This window comes from Pantherophis guttatus, chromosome 4 (assembly GCF_059756535.1).
Source record: "Pantherophis guttatus breed Tessera chromosome 4, ASM5975653v1, whole genome shotgun sequence".
NCBI classification, from domain to species: domain Eukaryota; kingdom Metazoa; phylum Chordata; class Lepidosauria; order Squamata; family Colubridae; genus Pantherophis; species Pantherophis guttatus.
The window spans coordinates 42,258,811-42,275,825 of record NC_142066.1 but is presented as its reverse complement, the minus strand read 5'-3'; the positions used below and the strand labels follow the sequence as shown (position 1 = coordinate 42,275,825).

Sequence of the window (17,015 nt, the reverse complement as noted above, 5' to 3'; positions counted from 1 at the left end):
TTTTGTTGGATCAACCTTTTTGCCCTAAAATTTTGCTGCTTTTGTTGTCCAATCTATGGCACAATATCTTGACAGGTTGGGAAATGGTTTTATTAGTATTCCAAAATTTTACAAGTTAAGAGGTCACAACTCCTGGTGGCCTCCCAGATGTTCAACTGTTTTTTTATACTCTTTGGCGCTTTGAAGGCTGTGCTTGATCAACTCTATGACTTCATCCTGGGAAAGCCTGTTATCCTGGAGAAGGAAGGGGTACAGAGAAAGAACTACAAGCCTAGATAAGCAGTATTTATCCAAGGTATTGGCTACCACTAAGATGCTTAAAAATACATTCAACCTGCATTCAACATTTTTTACCTACATAAACAGAAATAGGAGGTAATTTTGAACCCAAGTGGTTATTTCATTATTCCCAACAGGTCCCAGACAAGTGTTTGAAAAGAGAATAGCCATGTTTGCCTTCTTAAAAGAAGGGAAGCATTTGAGGGAGCTAATCTTTGCTTTCCCTTAGATCGAGTGTGGATTGCAAGGGAAGAACTGAGGCGCATTAAGAACATTACAGAAGAGATTAAATGCACATGTAGGTGTATTTAATCTCCTTCTCAAACGTCTCTGGAACATGGAGATCTTCATAACATGACAAGGGCTCACAGTGCTTTGAGGGAGATGGAAGTTGCAGAAGAACAGGAATGGATCCTAGGGAAAACCACTCAAGTTTGCCAGCTACGCTACTTTTTGAAGAAAGTTTAAGCAGGCCCTTCCAACAATAAATAGTCAGCAATTCCTTCTGGAGTGTGTTTCTCCCACTCCCATGTAAGGGAGAACCCGCTGTTGTATATCCCCTACCCAGGCCAATTACAGTTCATCATGCTTCTTTGTCAAATCTTCACCATAGTTGGTAGCCTGGCTCCCCACAAACATGTTCCAATTGTCCAAAATCTCTTGCTTGGTTATTTTATCATCCTGCGATGTGGGGGAGGAAGTGAAGCAGTGGGAGAAGAGAAATAGAAAGGCAAGGAGAGAAGGGCACAATTATAACCCAATTACATCCCAATCATTTATTTTTTAACATTCTTATATTGTGTTATTAGTAAATTATATATAAAACTTTAGTTTACAGCCGCTTGTGTTAATTTTTCAGGGGGAAAGAACACTGTTTTAAAATAAGAATGCTTCCAGTCTCTTAGAACAGTTCATGCGAGAACAGATCATTAGAGGAAAGTTTAAATTCCTCTATTAAATTCAGTTAGTTTAAATATTATGTTTTTTTCTCATTTAGAGGGCTAAAGTTCTTAGTGATGCCACAGAGATTGTTGTATTTTACCCCCCAGAATGACTTCAAAAAAAAAAAAAAAATCTACAATAGTAAATTCCAAGTTGCTCCCTTTTTATTCTGCTATTTCAAAACATAAAGATAGACAACTGGAGCCAAATAGTGGAAGCTGCATATCTTAGAAATTGACAGCCGTGTGACACAAAGCCACCACAGATCACAATTCTGAACAAAATATCCAAGGGATCTGAACATTGTACACATACTCCTTCCTTTATGTGGCAGTTTTGCTTTAATTCTTAAAAGAAGTTTGCTTTCTTTTAAGAGATTCAGCAGTAACAAAGCATGCCTTGGAAACTCAGCTTTCTATTCTTGTGGGCAGGAGAGGAAGTTTTTCATTAGAGGACAGACATTAAATTTTTTTGTTAGAGCATGTATAATTCTTAGTCTAATGCTCTCATTAATGATCAATATTGTAAAGAAGCTTCCCTGAGGAAGAAATTTGGGTCTTGACTGATATTGAGGAGCTGAAAATACATTTGGTGTCCTAGAAGCTGGATGTGTTTATAGCCTTGTGCCACTTAAATTGAGATGAGATAGTCAAGGGCAAGCTTTCAAGTATTCATTTGAGATTGTGTTAAACTGCATTTGTGGATAGATTTCAGTTGCATTGAGAGGTGCAGCTGGCATTCAGAGTCACCTCAAATAGATATGGGCTGCATATAAATTTAATAAATAAAAAGACATGAACAAATGAATAAATAAAGATGAGCTTCAAGAATTAAATTTTAAGATGACTATAGTAGTACTGGTCAGATCCTGCCTAATGTTAGTAGACAAGCCTATAACAAAAGTCTGGTGAACTGCTATATGCTTTTGTTTCCTTCCCTTTGTAGGTTAAATAAAGTAGCTTCTGCCAAGATTTGACCTGATTGCACCAGCTCTTCGAAAGTAGAGTACAAGCACAATTTTTGAATCAGATAAAGTGAGGAAAAAGTAAGGAAAGAATGGACTCTGTTTTAAATTCTATTCATTCCCAAAATAGTTTTCTTTCATAATTAAAAAAAATGACCTATTTCTTCATTTCATGAATTTGCATTGGACTCTAATAATCCCCAATTACAAGCAAACTAGGACAGAAGTCTTTAAGGAATGCGTGGATACCCAGCATGATTTGAGGGAGGATCAAAACCTTTTACTTCTACTTCCATATCCAGGTCAAGAGACCTGGAGCTAAAATTGCCCTAAAGTAAAATCTTCAAGTCAAGTTTAATTCTTGGGGACTCGCCCAATTTGGGCTCTGTCAAAAAAAAAAAAAAAAAAAAAAAAGCTAGTGGGTCACACACCATCCACATATCTCAACAACTGCGTTAACCTGAGTATTGCAGCTCCTTTCTCATGGATTATTCTTACCAGATCTTTGTCCGACTGAACAAGGAGATGCTTGGATTCCACTTCAGCATGATCATAGTCTGGAGGCAGGATCCAGTGCCCAATTTCCTCCCGATCCATCTTCCCATCTTTGTTGATATCTCGATGTTCCAGGAATTGTTGACGTTCATTTGTCACCCAGCTAGGTTCCGGTTCCCCAGTTTCAGGGGAGTATATGTCACCTGATCAATAAAAATAAGTGAGATACCAAAAATCTGTTAAACCTGCCTCTCTAGCTGCTGGACTAAAGTAGAACCTTTCTTTTAATCAAGGCAAGTCAATGAAGGAATAGGATAAGAGTGATATTGAGTGTCCTTCTGGGCTAAAAAAAGACTTACAGCTCTGTCCCAAACCAGCCTACTTCTTAATAGGGGGTCATCCATTGTCATTCAGGCAGAATTCTTATATTCTTACCGAGATATTCATCAACTTCTACGAAGCCATCACCATTCTTATCTATGTCCTCCAGGGTTTCCTGAAAAAGTCAGAAGGGTAACTCTTAATGGTACAGTAGATCTTCCCACAGAGAGTTGTGCCAAAAAGATACCAAAATCTCAAGAAATAGTGCCTGAAGTAAAAGGCATTTTCTGTTCCTAGATGCTTGGTAGTATATTTCTGTTGCAGAACAAGGAAGTCATGGGAAATGTGGGCAAGTCATAATTGCTTTCTAAGTTTGGGCCTTGGTTACTCAAAGGAGGACCAACAATGGTTCTGCAGGGTCTCAGATGGGATTTTCCCCAGATTTTTCTGGACTGAGTTCTCCCTTCTCCCTTCTGCAAAGCTGCTGCTCTAACACAAAACCACAGCTGTGGTTTTGTGTGTGCTATCATCTTGGAGGAAATTGGGAAGGACTTCTCCAAGATTATACTCAGCTTTGCATTTGGGAGAAAGGAGATGCTGAATGAAACATAGCATACTGGACTACTCTCTTAAGCATTAAGGAGAAAAGACTAATTTTTCAACTGAAACTCAAAACAGTTTACATAGCAGACAGAATATTAGAGGGTTTGGATTTTTTTGTCCCTTTTTTAAAAAAACAGGGAGCTGATTTTAAATCAGCATCTCATTTCAGTTTCTGAATAGCAGTAGCCACATTTCATTCTTGCGTATCATATTGCAAGCATAAAACAGATCATTGCTACCTTTTACCATATAAAAATGAGCTCTGGATTTTTCAGGAGGATTATGCTAGAACAGCGCTACATCTTAATTTGGTAATTACAAAATCCTTTACAGAGAGATCCTTTACATCATTTGAAATATTTTGTAAAGGAAAAATCTAACATTTCACAAGAGAGGTAAGGTACAGTTAAATGAACAGGGAGAAAGAGAATATAGTTTAAATGGAAATTGCAAGGCAGGAATAGAAGTTTTAATAAAATAAACCCTGAACAGCTGCCAGGGCTGGTGCAAAATTTCTTACAGAAGTTTCAGCTCAATTCTTTTATGAGTCACCCAATACTAAGTAATAAATTTGTTTTCTACCCATCCAATATATGTATACCATCCATCACAGAAAACAGGATTCCTTAATGGCAAGAGGCTGTCACAAATATATCTGTCACTAGTTGGGAAGATCAAGACAGTGCTCTTCTGAAGCATGCAATCAAATTATTCTGATTCAGATAATTCTTGGTCTTTGAACTTTGTTTCAACTAGATAAGCCCCAAGCCCCAAAATTTCATAAGTCTACATGCTATTTGAAAGTCCTGGTATAATTATATACCTGATATTTTTGAGAGGTTTTGAAGCAAAGCTTCTCTGATCCTTGCTACTAGTCTGGTTGGCAAGAATCTAGACTAGTGTTTCTCAAACATAATAATTTGAAGATTTGTAGATTTCAATTCCCAGAATTCTCCAACTAGCTTGCTGACTAGGAAATTCTGGTAACTGAAGTCTACACATCTTCTAGTTTCTTAGTCACCTGACTAAGCATTGTTTTTTATATGGTATTTGGATTTACATGTTAAGTTGAAGATTAACCCATAATACTATAGCTGGTAGCCACTGAATGTATGAAAAAAAAAAAAAGATAAAGCAAATCTCACAAGATCTCTGCATGCTCACATTGTGGGCAATTTTAATTTTTTAAAGATACATGCATTACTTATATATTAAAATATTGTTGCCCACCTGATACTATATAAAAGCATGTAGTGATACCCATCAAGTGAAAAATTTGTTGATCTTTATATTAAAAGCTGTAATTGGTTTGGGTTTTGGCTTAGCTTGTTGAGAGTTATAGAGTTCAAAAATTATGGTTTATGGTTGAGACGTCATGTGAATGAGAACACTGGTCAAACTATATTAAAATCAACTATGGCAAAACAAAGAATGTGGATCCAGATATAAATTCACTAAGCAACCATTTAGTGTTACTTGTATTCCATGTATAAATAAGTTCTCTGTTTTCAATAGAATTTTTCCAGTTCACTCATTGTTAAGGGTAAATAAGATATATAACCCATGAATTTTAGTATTTTCATTTTTATTGAATTTTATAATCATTGTTTTGGTTTTTGCAGCCATATAAGTATGATAAATAAAGAAATGGAGATGATTCTATTTGAATTTGAAATTCTAATTCTATGCAACCACAGAGAATGAAACCATAGAATAGTTATGGGAAACCAATTTAGGTAGGAAGTAGAAATCTCCCTTGACTAGGCACTGTCCACATAATGTGCTATGACATGTTGCTGATTAAGCCACAATGATTAGATTCATACAGACAGATAAACCAGAGTAATTTTGCACTGTTTAGTATTAGTATGCCCAGCCTCACCATCACTATAATGTCCTTCATGTAGTCAAACTCTTCAGGATGAAGGAAGGCTGTGAATTCCTCTTTCGTCACACTCATATCTCCATTTTTGTCAGCACCTTTGAATCGTCGCTCATCCCTGGCCAACATCTTCCGATATGAATTCTTGTCCTCAAGATCATCAAACTCTTCTCCTGAAGAAAGCAGAGACATGAGCATCAGTGAAGCCCACCAGTAAACTTGAGCATATAATCAACACTTATTTTCCTACAGGTTGGTTGACCATAATCACTCACAGACAAAGGATGATACCCATGAAACAGTTCATCAGAATGAGCCTATATCCTGAGTGATAACCAAACCACTCTCTGTATTAAATGCAATGTGTAATAAGGCATGTGGTCATTAGGAAATTAAAGCATTCGTTATGACTGCTGATTTTTGGACCCTTTCTGGAGCAACTGCTGTATTAAAGGAAACTAATTTTTTGAGCAATTTGAAATTATTGATGAGATACAGCAAAGTATCGAGAAGGCAAATTTTATCAATTACTCTTATTAACCTAACTTCTCAAGATACTGTCTACCTTTTCAATCTGCTTTTTTTCAGGCTAGGTGACTACAGTATCTCGTGCTCTCCTTTGTTCTGGCTTAAAATTTCTTCTCTCTCCCTCCCACATAAACATATGATTCTTTCCTCCTTTCTCTCTCACCCTCTTACCTTCATAGTGCCCATAAGTGGTCTTTTTGAACTCATTCCAAGTGATTTGGCCATCATTATCCTTGTCATAGTCCTTCCAGTTCTTGTTTACACTCTCATAGATATAACGGTTCTGAGTATGCTTGATCCAATCCTTCAATTCAGGCTGAGTCACAAAACCATCCCCATCTCGGTCAATTCGGTCCACAATCTTCCTGCAAAAATAAGCATGAAAACTCAAGGAGAGTGGCTTACAGAAACTCCCTGGACTGCCCAACTCTAGCCTGGTGTTCTGTAAAGAATGTCACAAACCACCTGTAATGTGTTTATGGAACACATTGGGAGTGGAGGCTAGGTTTTCTGAGAAGCGAAGTGATGTTTCTGGGGGGCACCACTGGGAGTGGATGATGTACAGCACATTTTTAGGGCCGGTATTAAGATCCAAGAGACCAAGGGATTCAAAGACCAGTTTAGAGCCCCATCTTAATTATGTGCTTGATTTAACATGAGTTAAAAAAATTTGAAACACACAGGCGTGTTTCCTTAGTAAAGATGATGAAGTTAGATTAGAAAGCCAATTACCTAGAAGTAATAGGAGAATCAGGGTCTCTCTTTCTCTCACACTCTCTCTAGAAATCTTCAGGCAAGGTCTGGATAGTCACTATGAAATATGCCTTATTTCTCAATATCCTCTAGGCCAGGGGTCCCAGTCCGTGGACCCAGCACCAGACCCAGTCTGTGGCATGCCAGAAACCAGGCTGAGCAAACAAGCGAAACCCCATCCACAGGATGCAGGCAGCATGCGAAATCTCTGGTCTGTGAAAAAATCCTCTCTCCATAGAACTGGTCCTTGGTGCCCGAAAGATTGGGGGCCACTTCTCTGGACAACCACCATTTTATAAAGGGGGACTTGAGGCAGAAAATAGAAAACTTCCTTTTACACCTTATTCATTCTTAATAGTTCCCGGGGGGGGGGGGGAAGCCTCTTTGCCTGATCAGTTTTCTAATGAGAACTTGATGCCTGTTGAACAATGTTTTTCAACCTTGGCAGCCTGCAGAATTCTGGAAATTGAACCCTGTACATCTTACGAGGGCTGAGAAACATAACTTTGGAGAAATGATTCTTAAATGGCTGGATGATACTATGTTTAAAAGACTCTGGATTCATAGCATTCTTTCTTTACATTTGACCAAGAGAATAGCTTCCTGAAGAAAAAAGGCTATATGATGAGACTTGTTTGTTTAATCACATTATTATTTTGGTTGGTTTTTCTTTTGGTGATGTAGTTGAAATGGGCCATGTCAAGGAATGGGTATAAAGCTTAAGTGACAGGGAATTCATAAACTCTAGCTGTTTCAAATATGTTTGTAACCAGTTTGACCACACCTTAACCCAATTTGCACGCAATAAGCCACCATACTTAGAATCCCCTCTTAGAGAAATAAACTTACAATTCTTGCATTTAATATGCCACCATTCACAGTTGGTTTCACCAGCCAGTGGCAAGAACTAAATCAGTTAAACACATTTCTTGATGTCTTTAGCTCTGCAAATTAGGCAACTTGTTTAATTGTTCTTTGATGTGATGTTCAATTAGCTCACTCTAAGTAAAAACTGATTTCTGCAATTTGCCTATGCTCAAATACATTAAACAGATCTACAATATATATTGTATTATTTTTTGCCAAAATTTATAGTTTCTCTATAAATTGTAGGGAAAGGCAAGTCCCTACAATCCACCCATTGTCTTCTAAGAAACCTGCACCCTACAGGACTAGACATTTGATCTTCCTCTCCCTGTTTTGGAATGCAAAAGTCTTTGTTCAATTTCACCAATGCATCTTTACCCCAGCCTCTCTTTGCTCTCTTCTGGAGTTAGTTGGTCAAATGTCTTGGCGTCTTCTTTGCCTAAGAAGGCTTCATGATCATAGCGGAAGTCTTGACTGTCATCATGGGGGTGATCACTGAGGTCTTGACCATGGTGGATACGATCCTTCTTGTCAGGGGGTGGCTTGGCCTGGGCCCAGACGAGGCATACAGTCAACAGGTAATAGTAGAAAAGCGTGTTCTGCCAAGCCATTGTATATCTCTTGGAAAAATAAAAATGCTGAATAAGGAAAACACGTAGTACATACATTATATACATATTTTTTGTCTTTGTAATAATAGTAATAAATTTATTTACGGTCACAGACCAAAATGCAAGCATAGCTACAGAAAAACATAGGGAAAAGAACATCACGAATAGCCGGCCACCGGAAGCCCCGGCTGAGAGGGACCACAGCGCTCTCCTCTAATGGTTACGGCTCTTAGAAAAAATTTTGAGACCTGAGAGGTAGTGTATGAGGAGCCATCCCCTAAACAATACAAGGCCAAATCTTGATACATCAGGGTTTGAAAATTTTGTTCCTTCTATCCATCCACCTACTGTTTTTGAGAACTCCTGCTTCCTAAAAATATGACATTCATTCTACTATGCTGTTTGGAGCATAGTAAATGCTCATAGTATTGTTTGGAGAATACCACCTCTCTAATTTCCTTCAAATCCTTCTTCTAAGGCTACCCTTGTACCATTCTGCAGATTATGCCCCATTGTACTCATATCCAAAGTGGCACCCTTTAGATGTTTTAGACAATAACATGGTCTGAAATTATGGATCTCTAAGACATCAGAGAGCTGATCTGCTATCACTCAGTCCATATCATCATGCTCTGCTTATCGTTTTTTGCCAAACCCTCCTCCTTTCCAGCATACTTTTTTTTTAAAATCACATTTTATATTCTGAGATCCTTAGAGTTGGGCTTGTTCTGGTAAAATTCTACAAATTCTAATAATGCCATTAACATGATAATTTTGTTCTTCTCTTTGCCAAGATACCAGAGCCCAATATCTTGCTTCCATATTTCTATTTGCTTTATTCCCCCTTTCTAACAATTGTATGTTATGCTTACGCTTTACCTATATGGTAGTTCTCTACTCCATTCTAGGGAATCATCAATTTACCTTTCTGTAAAACAGCTGATTTTAAAAAGATTGGCCCAGTTATCAAATGAACTCCATGTCTGAGCAAGAGGTTGGATGCAGTGTCTCCCAGTCTCATATAATCCAGCAACATGTTACTTGTTTTCTCCACTGATTTTAGATTTGAAACAATACCTCCCAGTCATAGTCTTGCCATGTAGGATTGAGATCAGATGCCTCAGATCAGTTGCCGATCACTTGGTTTTATCCTGGGGCCTCTCTCCATACCAAAGATCATCAACTCCCGATTCCCAGCTATATTCTCTACTTAGTCATTCCATTTCCTTTCATCCTAGTCCATTCATCCAGACACAAAACTCCATCATTCTCTAAGGCTCTGTTGGAGGTGGGCATCAGTAATAAGGGCTGCACCTTTCAAGGGGAAAACATCAGCAGATCACAGCAGCAGAAGCAAATTAGGCCAGTTCTCAGTTTGCTGCCCAGAATACAGAATGTTCAATTCCTGAAGTAGCTCAATGAACACTGTTCCTGCTCTGTCCAGAACAAAGCCGCTGAAGAACAAAGTGACACGGAAAGGGAACACAGCTTTACATCTGAGGCTGTAGTACAAAAAGGACACTTCCATTGCCAAGTTCCTTGACCTATGGCAGATCCTGGACTGAATGAAACCCAACAGCCTCCTGCCACCGCACAAAGCCAGTTTAACAAGTAATTCCACTACAATAAAAACTGAAAAATCAACTAGGTCTTGTGGCATTTTGAAGAGTACCAATAGAAGAGAATATGTGTAGCCCAAGATTGAACTGTGGAGTTCTTGGTGTTCTCTGAGCTTATGTTTCAGTACCCAATTAGGTAACATCATCAGTGTGTCTCTTGTTTGGGTTACTGTATATTGATGATGTTACCAATTTGGGTAATGAAACATCAGCAAGCAAACAACCAAGCTCAGACATTAAGAATTCCACCTCTTAAAGAATAGTAAATCTATTATGGTGAAAACCTTTCTGCTCAGTCATAGCAAGTGAAACCGCCTAATTGATGGCTAATTTTAAAAAAGGCTAGACAGGGCCATGCTTGGTTAACCTGTTTGAACTTTTGATAAAGAAACACCAGAATTTCTAGCTAGAGGTATAGGCAAGACCTCAGAGAGAAAACATTCTGGAAGAAGTAATGACAACTCACTTTCATATTGTTGCCTATCCCTCCCCCCAAAATGCAAGTCTTCATTTACTAACTTCTTCAGTAAAAAGCTGAAGAGGCAAAGGGAATAGTAGACAAAGAGGTTGAGAATAAACAGTGGAGGCAGTGATAATGATCTGATTAACACTGGGTATTCACAACCACTCAACTATTATTTTATGAATGGTCATTGTTATTCAGATAACTGTTGTCCCTCACTTTTTGCATTTGCACTTTCTGCGTTTCAATCTCTTTCTTTACCATCCCACTCAGAATAATACTGTTACACTGATAGTAAAAACTAGGGCTAGGAAGTCTTTACCATATTTACAGACTTTATACTGGATTGTGGTGAAACAAACTAATATAGCTACTTGCAAGGAAAAAAATGCATATTTTATCCCCTCTCCCCATATGATTGCCTTCAAATGCCAAGACAAATTAAATACTTCAAGCTAGAAGGAATCACAGGAGTCCCTGCTCCAACAAGACACAATCTGTGGAATTCAGAGCTAAAACACTTTATCTCTATAATTGCTTTTGGTGGAAAATACATCTTTCAATTAGGAAGCAAATGAAAAAAGCTGTGATATCCCGTATCAGAAAATATCATGGAGAAAATCTAACCATAAAAACTACTAGATGACACAAATTAAATAAAAAACGGGGCAGGATGCACAACTCTGGCATGAATAAGTAACTTTCTCAGTAAGAGGTGGTTACTGCTACCCATTTCAAAGAGGGTTTTAACGTCCCCCGGGAGTTTGCCCCTAAAATCCCACACGTGGCCACGTTGCTCCGTTTTCTAGAGTCACCAAACGGTCCCCTCCCAATTCTAAACCACAAACACTCTTGCTGCAATAGCCTCCACAAAGCGCCAGATACTTCAGCACTCCTTTGCTTTGGATGCTTCCATCTACTCCCGACAATCAGGTCCTCTCACCACTCATATTTCATTCATAAGTCAAATCAAGAGCATCCCAACTTGGCCCCAATTCCAATGCTGCCGTCCTTAACAAAGGAAAAGGTTGCCTTTCCCGATGAAGTTCTCTACGGTCAGCCGACGGCCACGAGGACCTCATCTCTGTTCTGCCCATCCATAACCCCTTTCCATTAATTCTCCCCAGGACAGTATCAATTCTTCCTGCCCGTCTCCCCGCGCCTTTTACCTCTTCCCCAAGGAAGCTGCAGCGCCCACGAAGCCCAATCTCCGAATGCTGCCCCAGTTCATCTCTTCGCTCCGCTTGTGTCTCCCCGGACACGCCCCTCATCTCTGCAATACCCAATCCGGGTCCGCGGTGGGATGATGGGCGTGGCCGAGCTCTCGGGGACTGGTTCGTCTGCGCCACGTTGACACAAAATTCCCTACTTCCCACGTTTTCCCGCAGCGCCTTGAGAAGGCGAGGCCGGGGGGGCGGGCTTTTTGGGGGGTCTTCCCTGTTCCCCTCTTCGCATCGGCCAACTACAGAAGGACACCTCTCTCTGGCGTGTCTCAATAACCTACCGCCACCTCTTTTTTGGCACTGATGCTAGAATTGAATGAAATGCACTGTTAAAACCACGTGGCTTCCCAGGATTGTGAAAAGGGAAGATGCTGTGTGAAGTATTTTATCAGTTTTGATTCGAGATCTTAGATACGGGAATTGCCTTCCATCTTTCCAACTTCAGTGTGTCTAACCCAAAGGTGCTTTTTTTCAAGAGGCAACTGGACTTTCTGCTTTTTCTTTGAAGACGTTTCAAGACGTTTTGCAGACGAGAATCTCCTTAGACATTCAGTGTTTCTATTTCCCTGAATGTGCTCAAATAAGGAGATGGGAACATTCTTCTCTCCTATCCACATTCAAGTAACCATGGAGCATTTGAAGCCCTTCCATCATACCCGAGGAATGCTGGCTTCCTTAAGGGACTCAGGAGAGGTCGACTCACCGACTTTCTCTTTCTCACAAGTTTTTGATGTGTTTTAATCACATCTTACCATATGTAAATATGCCCTGTGTGGTTTTATCATTTTGTATGTTGTGTAACACACACAAAAATACGGCTAAGTAAATCATGGCTCAATTATCTACAAATAAACTGGCTTTATCCTATCTTTAACAATTGGGAGGACTTTGATTTCAAGAGTTATAACAGTGAAAATAAAATATATCATTATTGTACTGTTTTCTGCTAATGAGGTGAAATACGTGTTGAATTTTCTCCCTTGGATGTCCACGCTGGGTGGTAAACTTGAGCCAAAACACCTTTTTTGAAACTTATTGCTCAATTACTGCTCTCAGTAATGCTCTCAAGACGTAGGTCACCTCGCCCTGGTACAACCCAGGGGAATTAAATTCAGTGCTGAGAGAATGAGCCCATACTAGCTTTAAGAAAAGACGACTTAGAAAAAACTGTCTCACAGACCATGGATTCATCATGGCCTGAAAATAGAATTTTTCCTGCCAGCCTGCCTTCATTTCATTCAGCCTGTGAGTGAAATAGTGATATATTTACATGCTACTAAAACCTGTTTAACCTTCAATTGCACAAAATATTTATTGGTTAAGTTTATTTGCCGCCTATCGCCATGGGGGATATAATTGCAACAATTTTTGAATCAATGTACAGAGAGTTCTCAACTTACAATCACAATTGAGCCTAAAATTTCTGTTGCTAAGTGAGCTTTGCTCCATTTTAAGACCTATCTTGCCACAGTTGTTAAGTGAATCATTGCAGTTGTTAAATTAGTAACATGGCTGTTAAGTGAATCTAGCTTATCCATTGGTTTAGCTTGTCAGAACCTCGCAAAAGGTGATCACACGAACCTGGGACACTGCAGTCTGTCATAAACATGAGTCAGTTGACAAGAGACTGAATTTGGATTGCATGACCATGGGAATGGTGTACTGGACGTAAGTGTGAAAAATGGTAATAAGTCATTTCTTCAGTGCCATTGTAACTTTGAACAGTCACTAAATGAACTGTTGTAAGTCAAGGACTTACCTGTATCTCGAATAGGCTAACTTACAGAATGTATCCAAAATCCAGAACCCGTGACTGCCTTGGGATTGTAATTTGGCAAAGTTGTAGGAACTCTGGGAGCTGAGGTCGACACATCTTAAAGTTTCAAGTTTGAAAAACACTGTATGATAATGAAATAGGTTGCAAACTTTGGTCATAATATAAATATGGGCATATGGGAAAAACATAGGCAACTGGTATTGAATTGTGTTATTATTTAAGAGAGAAGTTTTACAAAATGGTGTATTGGTGGTAATAATCTAAAATGTGAAAAGGAACATCAAAACGTTGGAAGTGTGAAAAGGAAGAAGGGACTTTTTAGCATGCATAGTAGATTTGTGAAGAAAAGCAAAAAATGTTAAATGCAAATTTATACAATGATGCAAAAGATATTGTGATCTAAGACCATGATGAAACCAGGAATGGAGAAGGTTTTAGAAAACAAATATAAGAAATTCATATTGTATAAGGTAACAAAATTATTGCATGTAGATAAAAAATAGAAAAGTAATGAAATCCCTAAAGTGAAAGATTGGACTAACTGACAAATTGACCAAAGAAATACAAGGAAAAGAAGATACAGATTTTTACTTAATTTGGCAAGAATGGTACAAATGGTTAGACAAAAAAGACACGAAATAAGAGATTACCACCCAATAATACAAAAATAAGGAAATAAAAGGAAATATCGTTATATAAACATTGATACAAGATGAAAGATAATACATATAGATATATTGATATATAATTACCGAAGTAGCTCTATTTTCAAAATTCAAAATTCAAGTTATGTGACTTGATTTCATTGTATAGTTAGTTTATGTCTAGTTTGTTTTAACGTTTATGTCTATATGTGTATGTTTGTTTACAATAAAAAATTTATTAAAAAAAAAAAAAAGAAAGATTGGACTAACTGAATTTGCAGAAAAGGCTGACCAGTTTGAACAGATAAAGTAGGATATAGAGTTTTCTGAAAAACTGGAAACCTTACATAGACATTTTTTTGAAAGAAAATAGGATTGAATTGATAATTTGGGGATTAAAATGGGTTGCTTACTGACAAGACGCAGAGGGATTCAGCCATCAGCCTCAGACATTTGATTGAAAAAGAAGAAAATTTTGCAAACTTGTTCTATAAGATGTATCACCATCTTGCCTCCCCTGTCCTCCCCAGGTCTTCTTTCCATACAGGTAATTTTTTGGAAAATACCATTCCCTTGAGTACTTACTTATTCATGCATTCATTCTAGTCTATTAGATAGAAGAATATAGAACAGAAATGTATAGCATTTATATTTTATAGAATAAAAATATAGACCCAGTTTGAACTAGTGGTTAAGGCACTAGGCTAGAAACCAAGAAACTGAATTCTAGTTCCACTTTAGGCATGAAAGCTGGCCAGGTGACTTCGAACCAGTCATCCTTTATCAGCCCAACCTACCCTGTGAAGAAATAAGGTATGTTTGCCATCTTGAATTATTTATAAAAATAATAAAGGTGTTAAGTGTGGATCAAATGAGGAGGCAGGACTCGCAGCTAAGAGAAACAGTTTGTTTATTGTAGGCTGGTATAGAAAAGAAAAGCGGTGAGCTGTCTGGCAGCTCCCTCTTTTAAAGGGAGCTGTCTGACAGCTCAGCCAATGAGATCCCTTGAATTTCCCTCCTTAAGTGTGAACCAATCAATTTAAACCTCCAGTTCTCCTGCCTGACAGGCGGACCAGAGGGAAACCTTTGCTCCAGGTTTCCCTCCTCATTATCATATTCAACAAAAAGTGGGATAAAAAATAAATAAATAAATTCTGTCTTTCATTCCAGAATTGAAGGTGGCCTGCCATAACACTCGCCAATGTTTTGCTATAACAATAACTCCAAGAAAAAGGTTGGGGGAGAGGTCACTGGTCTAAAGTCAATCAGAGAGCTTTCATGGTTGACAATGTGCTTGAACTTGGTACCACTACAGTACATGAGAAAAGTAGCCATTTGATTCTTGTTTTTAACAGCAACTGCCATCAGATATTCCTCTTGTATTAACTATATTTTGATTTACAGCTTTATGCACACATTCAGCAATTCTAGATATATGGAGAGGGCTAGACTCACAAAGGAGGTGGGAAAACACATGTTTTCCTTTTCTTAGTATAGGTATATAAGCCACATCGGGTTTTTTTTAGGGGGGGGGGCTTAAATTAGAAGAATAAGATTACAAATAAATTAATCCTAAATTGATATCTTGACAAATAACCCACAGATGCTTGTTTCTTCAGAATTGTCAACTATTTTGGACCTTAAAAAAAATAGTTGCAACAGGCATAATTGGGTCAAACATTTAGACCAGGGCTGTCAAACTCACGGGCCATAGCTCAGATGTGTCACGCTCTGGCCCATGCCCAGTTTAGTGAAGGCGGAAAAAGTCCCGATATTTCATGATGCCGCCATGATGCCGCAAGTTTGACACCCCTGATTTAAGCTAACTTTTGTTGTTAACTTGGGGCATTTCATTTGTTTGGCTTTGTGGTATAACATATTATGTGTCCCAGATCATATAGTCAGTTTATAATTGTGCAACCTCCAAAAATGTCTTAATTAATTAATATGCCTATGAATCTGATCATAGTAGGTAAGGTGCCGAATGTCTTCTTGGTATGTTTTGTGTGTCCCTGCATTTACAGCAAGGAGCAGATACTACTGGATTGTGAGCAGAACACTCTGATTTTTGAAATATCATTTTAAATTTTTTGAATTAGAAATGAGTTGGCATTATTGCTTGTCCTACCTCTTCTTATGTTTTCTTCCCAAATATTCAGGTTGGCTTTACAAAGGCAGCAGCTCACCTTTTACGAATACTCTCTGACTTGCTAGTTCCCCTTTTCCTATTGATCTCTGTAGTAACACTTATTTCCAGAAGAGGTCAGACTAACACCATCTTCTTAAGCCAGTCTGTAGTCCATTCAGCCAGATTCTAGCATTCAGTTCAGGAAAACACCAAGCTGGATGGATTGCAATGCACCCCTTGGTTCAGATAGCAATCTTTCCAACTATTTCTAAAAATGTCAGAGATTGAATTTAGGACATGATTGAACTCTGAGATCTGGCCTGCAAAAATGCAGAGAATGGCTATGTGGCAGCAAAAAGTTGGAATTTATGGATATTTTTGCTGATCTCTAGAAGATAAGCAAAAATCAGAGTTGTAGGGTAAGAGGAGTATTTGTGGGGTTTTTTTTAATTTGCACCTCAGTAAGGTGGATGGTACTTTGGGGCTTAGTTTCCAAAGAAATTTTTGAAAATGTCAGTAATTAATTGCCACCGTGTGTAAGCTTGAGAAGAGCAAAATGTATTTTCCTTGGGAAGGGTGGGTGAAAATGCATTGAGTTCAACTCAGAGGAAATTGACTGTTTAATATGACTTCAGTCTTCATAGATAAAAAGGATTCCCTCCAGCAGCCAACATTCACATAAGCCAGGATCAGATCAACATCAGACAGACAAACAATCAAGCCGAAAATAATATTTTAATCAAGGAGCTTCCAAGGAGAAAACTCCTCCTCCATCAACACTGGCAGGCAAGTTACTGAATATAAACAGGCCATATTCACTTACGCTGATGATGCTGCCTAATTGGGTAATGAAAAATCTTCAAGCAGACAATCAAGCTCCAAGAGCACCAAGAACACTGCAGGAGGCTTGCTTACA

The 17,015-nt window shown here is 38.5% G+C and overlaps 1 protein-coding gene across 2 annotated transcripts; it reads right to left on the bottom strand.

The window, feature by feature from the left end:
- Nucleotides 1–68: 68 nt before the first annotated feature.
- On the bottom strand, nt 69–11,617 carry RCN3 (reticulocalbin 3). 2 transcript variants are annotated; one of them, XM_087892025.1, is made up of 7 exons: nt 11,497–11,617; nt 8,013–8,254; nt 6,186–6,379; nt 5,487–5,659; nt 3,116–3,176; nt 2,684–2,883; nt 69–960 (listed from the first exon to the last, which is right to left on the bottom strand). In XM_087892025.1, exons 1-7 carry the CDS (start codon nt 11,596–11,598, stop codon nt 853–855), a joined length of 1,080 nt encoding a protein of 359 aa, XP_087748151.1. In that variant the 5' UTR covers nt 11,599–11,617; the 3' UTR covers nt 69–852. The 2 variants fall into 2 exon arrangements, with proteins under 2 accessions (XP_087748151.1, XP_034271263.2); XM_034415372.3 differs by having other exon boundaries at nt 8,013–8,272; nt 11,497–11,590.
- Nucleotides 11,618–17,015: the final 5,398 nt, after the last annotated feature.